Source organism: Xiphophorus couchianus, chromosome 10, assembly GCF_001444195.1.
Source record: "Xiphophorus couchianus chromosome 10, X_couchianus-1.0, whole genome shotgun sequence".
Lineage (NCBI taxonomy): Eukaryota > Metazoa > Chordata > Actinopteri > Cyprinodontiformes > Poeciliidae > Xiphophorus > Xiphophorus couchianus.
Window position 1 is genome coordinate 6,004,301 of NC_040237.1, and position 12,548 is coordinate 6,016,848.

General features: G+C 39.8%; 1 protein-coding gene across 16 annotated transcripts in view; it reads right to left on the reverse strand.

The window, feature by feature from the left end:
- Positions 1 to 9,258, reverse strand: part of nrxn1a (neurexin 1a) — an 83,306-nt gene extending 74,048 nt beyond the window's left edge. For 4 of the 16 annotated variants that reach the window (XM_028029208.1, XM_028029202.1, XM_028029205.1 and 1 more), the window contains exons 1-3: positions 8,960 to 9,256; positions 6,651 to 8,005; positions 232 to 249 (exon numbers count right to left, since the gene is read on the reverse strand). In XM_028029208.1, coding sequence (XP_027885009.1) covers positions 232 to 249; positions 6,651 to 7,386 — 754 coding nt within the window. In that variant the 5' untranslated portion in view covers positions 7,387 to 8,005; positions 8,960 to 9,256. Of the gene's footprint in view, positions 1 to 231; positions 250 to 6,650; positions 8,006 to 8,959 lie in introns of all 16 variants that reach the window. The other 12 variants (XM_028029217.1, XM_028029210.1, XM_028029207.1 and 9 more) reach the window with 5 other exon arrangements.
- Positions 9,259 to 12,548: the final 3,290 nt, after the last annotated feature.

Sequence of the window (12,548 nt, forward strand, 5' to 3'; positions counted from 1 at the left end):
GTACTTACCAGATGACAGCAAAGAACCTTTACTGTACATAACAACACAAGACCCAGAATATACTAAAGTTGGCTAACTTCTACCCTTGCTATTTAGTGCTACTGTATAGACAGTAGAAGATGTTATGAGGAACAAAAGGCAGAAAGAGAAGATTAGAAAAGACATGAAAGAAATTGGTGCGATAGATAGATAGATAGATAGATAGATAGATAGATAGATAATGTGACATACCTGGAGTGTAGCTGTGCTCTGGAAGGGCGTGGCGGCCAGGCGAAGAGAGAGAGAGACAGACATTCATTAACATGCATGCTCAGCCCAAGGGTCACCATGGCTACTTACTGTACATGCACACCCATCCAGAGGTTACCGTTGCTTCGTGCATGCAAAGTCAACACAAACGTCACGATGGATACCATGCTGCACTGGTAGCCAAAACTGAGGTTTGATTAGACGTATATTCACGCAGCCAAGTTAAAGAAATGCACAACTTTCCGTAGATCTTGTCTTAACAGCACACACAAGCACCCACATTTTGTAGGAAGAGAGGGTGGAAGTAAGAGAGGGAAGGGGTGTTGGCATCAATATACATTCCTACCTGTAGATTTGGATTCAAGAGCCGTTTACCCCACAACTTACCTTGTAGCTGCTTCCTCTCCCCAGAGCACCCCAACAGATAGCATGCAACACACACGCACCCCCACAAACCCAATCACACACATTCCCTCTCACACTCTCGCTGTCTTTCACGCAAACACAGCAACATTGACTATGGCAGTAATAATGACGTGAAATAGCTGGGAAAACATGTAGGGATGGATTAGCAGTGCAAAAAAGGACAAGGGGCATGCATGATTCAGTGCTGGGTCTGGCTGTGTGTGTCAATGTATTTTTGCGTGTGTGTACGTGTGTGAAGGGGTGTGCATGTGTTTTGATTTGCGTGGTCAGAAGAGTGTTTCCTTGCCTCTGCCCTTGCGCTAGTAGCATGGCAGAAACAGGTGGAGCCATTAGCATGCTAACAGTGGTTTGCCCTCAAGGACAATGCAAGCCAGGCCAGGCTTAACAAGCCAGGTTCATTCTGCTCTCACTGCAGGGCAAAATGCGTCAGACAGGGATTAAATTTAGGCACGGATCTGCTCGAACTAGGGCTGCCACGAACAAATTCCTTTTTGGACTAATTGCTGAATCTAAATTAATCTAAATTATTTAGACAAAAAAAATTGCTGTTTTACTTCAATTTAGTTTATTTTGTTCCAACAAACTTATGGAATTCTTTGAACACCAAAAAGCAGAATTTACCCCAAGATGAATATTTCAAATTTTTTAATATATAAAGAAGGTGCTACCTGAAGCATGTCAAAAATAAATAAAATGGAATCGTTATTATAAGGAATGAAAAGCCTGAATACTTTAAATAACAAATACACTCAAATTTAACTGAGTATAAGCAAAAATAGGCTCCAGTCAAGTCATTACTGCAACTCCAAATTAAAAATGTTCCCTTTATTTAAAATTAGAGCTGCTGTCAAGCTGCTTTATGGTTTGTCATGTTTTTTGGAGTAAAACCCATAATGTGGGTCCAAAGGTAAAGGAAATAAAGTGGAAGTCTTTTCTTTTAAGTACTCTCTCCTGTTCAGAATAGTGCATGCGTATTGGGATCAAGAGTGAGGAATTTACAGTTTTCTGCTTAGCGTTTGTTTTTGGTTTTCAAATGCACTAGTGGCTCCAAGAAGTCAAATAATTCTTAGCCAAATTAATCGTGAAGTCAAGCTTCAAAGAGAAATCAGAAAATAAGTTTGTTAGACCTTTTAATAAGTGCTTCCAAAATACCTCAACACTTCTGAGCTAAGAGTAACCAGTATCCAGGTAGACTGAGGTAATAAATTTTGCTCTTCCGCAACCATTAAAAGTTTCCGTAGTCTCATTTCTATGATTTGAACTTCTTTTGATGAGACACCAAATCAACAGGAATGACCAGAGATGTTATATGAAGCATAGAGTAGCACAATGTTATCTCTTCCCCCACCTGCCCACTGCTTGTCAGCTGCCTGCAACAAGGCTCTACACATTTCTTTTGTTTACAAAAATACAAATTCACTTGTTTGGAAATATTCACTGTCATGAAAAACATAGACAGTAATGGAACTAAAGGAGCTCCATACATCAATATCATTGTGGTAATGCTGTTTTAAGACTACAGCTGCAGCAGGCTCAACAGATTAACTGCCTGATGTCAACTTACTAACTTATTATTTGGCAAAAAAGGGTATAATATTCTGTGTGATGACCACTTGATTCAACATCTAAATTTTAGCAGTCATTTACTCACATTTATATAAAAACATGATTATAAATAGGTTTCTTAGGAAACATTTTCACCACATTAATTAATGTAATATTATTAGAGCAGCTGTAGTAGGTGCTTTTTGTTTTAAATAAATCAGTTATATCATGATACATGCTATGTTTACTCCTGGTAACTTCGTATTGGCTCGTTCTTGCTGTAGACATACAGTTGATTAAGGCTACTACCTGGTAGTGGCATAAATATTAGCTGCAGCCTGCACAAACTGTGGATGGAGGCATAACACTGAGGCAGTATCTTAGTCAGACCAAAATGAACTGCAGTATGTGGAGGACCAGATGTAAAAACACTTCAGACCATAAAAGGCACTTTAAAGCACAATCTAATTCGTCCACAAAAATACATCATCTGCTAAATTCTTCTCTCTGAGCTATCTGTATCTCTAAACTATTTAAAGAAAATGAGAAACATGAATCAACTGGGTATGGGAGAAGAACTGGAAACACTTTAAAGAGTACTGCACCCTTTTCTCGAAGGTTTATCTTTTTGCTAAATTGCTCAGAAACGCTTTAAGTTCAATAGCACACTGACTGTGTTTCCTGGGCTAATGTTCACAAGTTACTGTATTTTCATAACAGGGACTTGAATTACTGTTTCCAAACTATCAATTGCCTTTTTTCCCACCATCTTTCTGAAACAGAAATTGCGCCTCAAAGGGATAGTTCTGTAGTTTTTAAGCTTGGTTCTGCTAAAAGGTTATGAGTAGCACGAAAAGAGACAAGAATTAGGTGAAGTTAGCAACATTTATAGGGAAACCAGAAGATGATTCCTTTCTTTATTACAATTCAAGCAAATGCTTTCACTTCTGTAGTCAGTAAATTAAAGGTTTTACAAGTCAATTTTTGCACATTTTTTACTTGTCTAAAGCTTAGGAGGTTTTAATGCAAAGAAAGCATTAAAAATGCTCATATTTTGTGTTTCACACATAAAAGCTTCAGAAATCCTAAACAGTGTTTTAAAAAATCAAAAATTATTTATTCAAGAATTATACTCTAATCCAACCTAAATATTGAAATTATTTTTAATATTTAGAGATAGTATAAACAGTCCAAATTCATCAAAACAGCAAAGTAGCCTCCGGAAGAAACTATTTCTACAAAATGAAGATGTAGATTAATAACTGCTCCTGAGCATTTTACATAATCTCATTTATACTGAACTGTCCCTTTAATCTCAAATATGCAAACACGGGAAATGGAAATGGCACCAGAAAAAAAAAAAAGAAAAGAGATTCTGTTACTCAGCCCACAAATAATAGCCTCTTATACTTTATCCAGCTCTGTAATTTTATTCAAGAGTATCATTTTTCTCTTGTAAAGCTATATGATTTCCCCCAATGTCAAAGATACCATTGCTCAACCCGTGGACCCATTTAAGGAGAAGATCTACTGCCAAGAGGGGAAAACAATCTGTGTACCAGGTGTTATCCACAACACTCGCAGCTAATATGTAAGCCCATTTCTAGGAATATATATCTTCCACTTCATAGATACGAGCAGTCTCTTGTTGAGTGACAAGTGCCAGCGCAATGTAGGCAATGTTTCTGCTGAGAGCCTTTATGTAAAATGTATGCATCTCCCATAAAGCTCATAGAGCTTGCCCTGCTGTCAGGTACATCAGCGGTGGTGTGAATAATGGTGGTCCTGGAGGCTGCATAGCTCACTATGTGTGTCTACATGTGTTTGTACATTTGGGCTGCATATGTTTGTGGAAGTATGAGTGTGTCGCTGAGAAGAAGCAAAACAGCAGACTGGATTAAACTGGCTTGGATCACATAAAGAGTAATTTTCAGTGCAGCAGGGAGCCTTTGCACAGCTTAACTTGTCACTTCCTGTATTTAAGAAAGCCTAAGTGCTTTGATTGCAAACACATATGGCTGGAATTATTTTATTAATAATGAATCAATATTCTGTTTTAGCACTATTTGATCTTCTACATTACATTGAAAGATTTTGATAATTGTTTTTAAATAATTTCTTGATTTTACCTATAATGTGAAAATAAAGGATTTTAAATGAACAATTGAATAAGAGAAAAGGTATGCATCTTTTAAAAGCAAGAGCAGCTAAATACTCAGCTTATTTTGTAATCAAGTAATGTACAGATTATTTGTCAGATGATGTTTTGGGACATCTCTAGAGATGCAAGAATCAGTCATCCAGGGATTGGAATTGGACAATTTTTTCCAAGATCAGCAGTGATCAAATTCAGATTATTTTTCCTATTCATCAAATGCATCAAAACTCAGACTTCCCCCAGTTTTGTCACCCAGCACCATGCACCTTAGAGTATAATAACCAGATAAAGATCTGGGACAAACAGTTTGATATGTAAATAGGAATTATCTTGTAATTTTTAATTATCTGTTGGATTTAAAACACCTACTTTTATAAAGAAATTGGAAGCATTTTTTTTTCAGTTTTATGTGTTATAGTCCTTGACATTTAAACTTTGGTCAAAATCAGAATAGACAAAGAGAACCATAAAACTGTGCATCCTTCATATATGACAGTAAAAAGGCATCAAAAGCATACATTTAGGATTTTTGAATCTGTAAATAATTAGCGTGTTTTTTTTTTTACCTGAGAGTTCACAATTGAGCTACTTTATGATTCATTTTCTACAACTAATTGACTAATTGTTGGAGCGTGATTTTATTAATTCTCCCCCAGTGGATTAATTATTTCCGCACGTGTGAACACAAAGCAGCAGTAAATCTACCTTTAAAGCTGCTTGGTAAAGCTTGATGCTTCCCACATTAACCGTACACGCTACACACAAAGAAGTTCAGATAATGCAGATTTGGATGGGAAAAATTACGGCTGACGTCACGGGTAGCCTGGCACCGCCTGCAGGTACCAAGGAAAAAGGGAGGCCAACGCCGAAGGGGGAAATGAAAGAAATATGATGAAGAGACACATCTGGCATGAGGTCTCCTTATTAGTCCTGTCTCCATGGCAACCCAGGCCATCCCACTGTCCACTAAATGAGAAGGTGTGATGCGGTGGGTGGCTAAAGAGATGTGTGTGATGCTGACAGCGGTGCTATGAGGTCTTTTTTTTCCTGGTGAAGAAACTGCAAGGCAGCCCGACCATTTTTGGCAGATGCATTTGTATCATTAAATTCTAGGGAGTAAAAAAATAATAATTAAAAATCAATGGCTTGGGCAAAGCTGGAAGGTATCTTTGGTTTACAGCAGTTTCTAATGCTATTGATCAAGGATGCAGATTTGTTTTCAATGAAGTCAAGCAGATCTGACAACACACATCTTTAGTGGGGTGGTAATGAAAGCATTTGCACTGAGGGCCATAACAAGGTAGCTGAGTTCATTAAGCAACTGTTTTGCTTTTGTAATGGCCATAATTACAATGGCCTGCCTATTGGCGCTCATATTGACCAAATGCTTGTTTGGCAGAATTAAACGAGGGTGTTTCTGTGGTGTTTAAATATTTAAGCATATTGTTCCTTTTTGAATAATTTTTCATTCATGAACTGTTTCTGTCTTCTATAGGAGCGCTGTCACATTAACACACACTATGCCAAATCACACAGATGCAAACAGAGCATCTCGAAAGGCTGGAGGCTGTTAAAATTAATGGCAAGTGATAGATTCTACACACATCATTTCAACACCCTATGCATAGTAGCTCTGAAGGCCATCTAAAATCAATCCAAATCCATTAACACAGGCAGTCAGGTGTCAGCCATGTAACAACGGGTGATTTCCAACCTCTTAGCTCTGTTGTAATTAGAGTTTCTCAACACCATCCAGCTACCCCATCCATGGTGGATCTATATGGGAACTATGTTCTGCCAAATACACCAACGTAGGCCTTCAAAGCCGGCCAGCCAGGAGAGACCTTTCATTGGGTTTCAGGAATCTGTATTCAATCTGCTGACTCAAAGGCTTTACCGTGTTACTGCGACACTTAAAAGCTGTTCCCACCATCTCAGTCCAGGCCTCGCTAAACTGATTGCCCTTCCTAGCAGGAGCCCTATATCTGAGTTTGGGTGAACGTCGTAGGCTGGGAGTCGTTTGCAGGCAAGGAATCAATATAAAGCATAATCAGTATGCAGGCCTAGCACTTTTTGTGAAGGCTGCTGGTCTATAGATGCCAGCCGAGGAGAACTGGGAAGGTGTGAATTATATGCTCTTTTAAGGAAGCTAGTGTAAGGAATTTCCGGGTTGAATTTGCAGAAGTGGTTTAAGACAAATCTGTATGTCTGTGTGTCAGTATATGTAAAGGATGGGATGTATATGATGGGTCAGCATGGTTTCAGGCCTTACCTTCGCTGCAGTCATTGCCTTGGTAGCCGGTGTCGGAGCAGTCGCAGATGGCCTGGTCGTTGACCACGCTGCACACCCCTCCGTTCTGGCACTGGTGGTCCGGCCCGCAGACAGTTGTTACCGTGACGCCCTCTGAGCTGTTCAGCGCGACCAGCAAGCCATTGATGCTCACTGCTGTGATCCAGCCACAAAAGGCAGGGTGGTGCTCCCGCACTGAGACTGAGGTGAGGCTTCGTGGCGAGAAGTAGAGATCTGCTGGCAACCCGCCCATGTATGTGTGACTGAATACTGTCATGTCTCTTCTCCGACTCTTCACTTCTGCCCATCCCTCCAGTCGCCCATCCACCTCCAACGAGGTGTTCCTCCAGTCCCGCTTGACACGCACCGCATGCCACCGCCCATCACTCACCGCCACGCCTGACTGCAGCTCAGCTGCCTCAGCACAAAAGATGGAGAAGCGTAGGCGCAGGTGCCCGTGGAGAAGCAGCAACTCCAGGAAGTCGCAGAAGCCCTCGTCATCCAGGTAGAGCAGCAGGCCCTCCTGGCTCTGAGTCCGCAGGCTGAAACTCAGCACGCTCTCGCAACAGGCGTTCCACACCGGAAACCGCCCCCACTGGCTGGATACGCCCCCAAACTCCAGGACCTCCCCTTGAGCCTGGCCCCCTACGCTGCACAGGCACAGCCCCAGAAAGAGCAGGGGGGCTGCTGCCCAAACGCAAACGGCCATTACACTCATGCACACACCCGCTCTCACACGCCCACACACACAAAATTAAATAGAGGCTAGAGCTGGGATGTTCCCTCTAGCCTACAGCTCATGGTGACAACTGCAGGGCACTTCGTAGAACACTGTCACCTGTCCACCCTGCTGTCTTGGTAATGCTTTTAACCAAAGAGAGCTCAGCTACAATGAACCTCCAGAGAGAGAGGGAGGGGTCAGACGGCAGTACCCTCTGTTCTGTTAACACCCTTTGAACATCTTCTGATGCCTTGGCCTGGTGTTTGTCTTGTCTTTTCGATGTTCAGCGTCTCCTCTTCATTCCTTATTTCAGTCATGAGATTCCAGGTGTGTGTGTGAGTATGTTTGTGTGTTAGATGTGGGACAAACAGGATGCAAACTCCATCTTTGTGCCCTAGATAGGGTCTTATCCCCCATGCAGGCAACACCACACGGAGTGCAAGTGTGCTTGTGTGTGCAGCTCACACACTGGTAATGGTGAGAAATGACACCGTCATAGCAGTATTTTTCCCTCTCCTCTTCCTTGTCTTTGAGGGGCAAGACTTAAAGCGTGTGTGGGCAAATAGGGGTGTATATGTGAGGGTGTGCCAGCAGGTTGATCCCTCTCTCCAGCGACCTACAGAGAGAACAGAGACGGCACAATCAACCAGGGTCAACACACACATTCATAGAAAACACACACATACACACGCCAGCTGAGCCTGTTATTCTCAAATTACACTTTCTCATGGATTTTGAGCGCACCGCTAGCCTGGTCACATTTGAACAATCTGTAAACACATCGGGATTAATATAAGTAATAAAAGCTTGACTTTAACTCACACACACCAACAGCATTTCCCTAACGGAGATTCATAATGCCGCAGGAGGTTTTTTAGGCGGCATACCTTCAACTTAGCTTCAAGTCACAATCCCTCAAACACTTAATATTTTCCTAAATGCTGTCTTTATTGAACGACTTTTTGACTCCATTTTTGTTGTTATTTTTAAGGGAGAAAATATTTATGGTATTTATGGTAAGAAGCTGTTTCACTGCACCTTCTTGGTTTCCAGTTAGCCCCATCACAAAGACGGGAGCAGCTCCCGCCACCGCTGCTACTGCGGTGGATGACTCAAATCGAATTAGGCTCCAAAATCCCAGTTTCTAACGTCTGAACGCCTTCAAACCAAAAAAAAAGGGGGACACAACCCGCACTGACAGCTAATATAACCGTTTACTACACTAACAGGAGACTTCACACCGTGTTGAAAAAAGCAAAAGAAAGCGGAGACATCACAGGTATTGATAGACGGGGTGAATGAATGCGGTTGAATTATCGATTCTCGATTTGCAGCCAAACCTCTTCTCCATTTTTTTTTCTTTCACTCCCTGTGGCAGTTGCTTAGCTTCATCGTCACCTGCGCCCTATTAGCTTCTAACTACTATATTATCTCCTGCTTCCGTTCCTCTTTTTTTCCATTATGAATAAACAAAAGCAGATGTTTATTGTGCCAACTAGAATGTGAGAGCGCCGTTTCTACTGTGAATAAAAGCCACAGAACCGCTTTTGTTCGAAGGATCCTTGCTTACCTCACGCGCATCCTGTGGTTCCGTGGCAACAGTGCCGCGCGCGACGCATCGATCTCCCTTCCCATTTGAGGTGGATTTTTGAATCCGCGGGAGGAGAAGAGAGGAAAAAGGGAAACAACCAGACAGGAACACAACTATTACGATCTCGGACTGAAGATGACAAGGTGTTATTGCCTCCCGCTCTCCCCCCTTCTTTCTCTCTCCCTCTCTCTCTCTCTCTCTCTCCCTCTGTCTGACTCTGGGTCGCTCTCTCCTCCGTTCTCCTGAGGAGGAAAAGGTGCAGTCTGATGATGCTCTCGCGGCAGACTCGGCAGAGGGGAGGGTCACGTGGTTGTCAGGGAGAGAAAATGTGTGTGTGCGAGGAAAAGGGAGAGAAAGGGAGGGGACGTGCAGTGCTGCAGCACCTTGGACAGCGCTCACTCAAGGCTCGCGCGAAATAGAAACACACGCACGCACACACACCCATATATATATATGAGCCAACTGGAGGCACACCGATTAATGTGTTCAACACTTTACATATCGTAGCAAAATTTCTTTCTCTTTTTTCCCTTATTAAATACCAATGAAAACCTTTCTTTCACTCTTGGTTTGTGGTTTAGTAAAACCACGTTTTGTGGCCCGGCTACAGGTGAAACGTATGCAGCGGTGAACCTTGGTTCAGTTCCTGGCCCCACTTTCACTTTCCTCCTGTCCAGTTACTGATTAATAAAGGCCACAAAAACCTTTTTTTGTTTGTTTTTTTAAAGTAAAGCATTTAAATTTGTTTTAATACAATATATAGAGGCGGGCAGAGCAGTCAGCATAATAATCAAGTAATAATTGGACTACTTTAACAGGAAATTACTCTAACTACCTGGTAAAAAAGGTTACTGAAGTACTGAATATCTGATCATGACATCTAATTTAATAATTTAAAAATGATGTTATCAGACAGACAGAAATATAAAGTTATGTGCAAATTCTGGTATTTTAAAGATTAAAATTAAAAATGAATACAAATACATAACATATTTGCAAATTGATAAATTCAGGCAGAAGAAACATTTTCCCAAATCAAATTTTCAGCATAAAACTTGAATACGTATCGTAAGTAATGTATATTTGGCAGAACACAGTAAAGTATCTTTACTTGACCAAATTTCTCATTAAGGTCAGCAGTCAGAAACAGTGTAAGTGTAAAACGACTCTTAAATGTACCATATTTAAAAATAAAAGTGGCTCAAGTAAATGTAACTAGTTACTATTTCTTAAGGTTTTGATTTTTTTTTACACCTTATTACTGGCATAAAGGTTGAGTCACAAATCACATTTATTTACATTTCACTTATAGTAGATTTTAGCAAAACGGGGTATAGAATTGAAACAAAATTATCTTTAGAAAACAAGTAATTAATCTTTTAACAATAAAAGCTCATGAAAAATTAATGTTCCAAAGTGCATAAAAGATTGATGAGTGTTTTTCACAACTTGAAAAACAATCAAAGAAGTTTAAAAAGTTAAACAATAAGAGGGGTTGTTGATCAATGTTTGATGAAATGCAACTCATCCTATGACTCAGTATGACTGAGAATGTGGAGGCGAGAGTTTAGAAACCATCAGGCAGGCCAAGTAGAATAAATGACTGCAAAACTCAGAAGAACTAAAAATAGAGCACCTTTTCTCTGTTTAAAAAAATAAATAAATGCAGTTTAACATGGCATGGTCTGATCAAAATCTATCCCCACGATTTGATACAAAGCAGTGAGGAAGTAATAACCACAAAACATGTCACTGTTAACTTTACCCAGCTCACTGGTTCAAAATTTAAATAACTGAAATCAATCATGAAAATCTCATAATAACAAATCCTGTTACTTTAGCTAAGGGTTGATATAATGAGTCAACCTCTCACCTAAATTTTTACATTCTTCAAATAACTAACTGAGAAAATTATCCTGAGATTTATTGATTAGTCCTACGCCCTAGTTCACATATCAAAAGTCTTTTTTTCACCCAAATTACAAAACATAAAATTCTTTCTGCTTGTAGTTTCATGTTGCTCACCAGATATTTTTTCTCAATGTCTTGTGTGATTTTGTGCTTAATAACAAACTAATTATTCTGCTTTTATAGATAGCCTATAATCGTATATTATATTTAATTGTCTTTACCCAAACATTCACAAACCTACTCACACATGTAACCATTTTTTTTGACCGATGTGATTAAAAAGTAAACAAACAAAAGTTCTTCCTTACAAGATTGTAGTTAAGATAGCTGTCTGTTCTGCTCACGAGAGAAAATGCTATTATAGTAGATCTTTATCAAATAATGCTTTATTTCAAATGACAATAATTGGTCTCATTGTTCAGGATTTCAAAAGCGTGAGCAGTGAGCTGTGACCTAATTTCTGTCCCCACTAACAAATTTTTGTTGATAATGTTTACAACTTCCATGTGTTAGACATTGCAGCCTTTTTGAAAAAATAAATAAATAAAAGAATCAGCACCTATGACAGCTTAATATAAATGTGTTACAATTCTACAATGCTGTTAGTAAGAATTTTGAAAATGATTTACGGAAAAAACATTTGTTGTTCCTCCAAATGTTCAGTTGGAAAATCCATTTTTATCTTCTACCCACATGGTCTGAGTTAATCATTACCACAGTGGGTCATCGCTTACAGATTGATAGGTTATTGTTTATTTTACTGGTTTTTGCTTTTTCTCATTTGGATTCTGGGCATTTTTAATGACCAGTTGTAGGTTTTGTTCATAATTATTGGGTAAATAAAACAAAGACCCATTCTAATAGCTCTGAATGAGTTCCAGCTACATACAGAATCATGCAAAATATGAAGCATCACTCAGCTTTCACACAGATTTATTGTTATCAATGTTTGAAGACATGCTCTGTAGTTCAGAAGATATATATCAGTCTCTCTGTACACTGCATATTAACATGATTTTCCTAGAAAAGAACATAATCTGACTTTGCACAGCAAAAAGCATGAACGGTGACATTTCTACATTTCCAGTCTTCACTGAATTACTATACTGTTGACTTAGATTTCTTAAAATTGTGCCACTGAAGGTGGCAGCATTTTGAAATAACTCTCATACTTTAGTTCTGATTTGCTTTTTAAATTTTGTCTTGTTAAAAGAAATTTTGGTGCAGTCATTTGGAAAAATTTTTCCCTCTGGTTTTGGAGGCTGTACGACTGAAAAAATTGTTGCTCTTACTTTTTAACTTTCGGACGGTTGTTAGGATGTGTAACTGTGGCGACAACCTATTGTTTTTACAAATGGGAGCAGATGATTGGTATTAAAAACTCAAATAATGTCTGAATTACAACCCCAAACCCCGGTGGATTTGAAAAGGGGGTTTCGAGGATGATGGTAGATGTTCAGTCTAACCTGCCTGCCTCCTCCACTGATCATAATGGGCAAGGATCATACCTCAACTCCAACCTTTCTTTCTAACCTGACAAAGATTTAAAGAGGAGTAGCATAAGCAAATGACATGGATTAGCAGTGCTTGACAACAGTTGCTTGTGTTATCTGCTGTGCTGAAATCGGTCTGTTGGCATGTCATGACCATCATGACA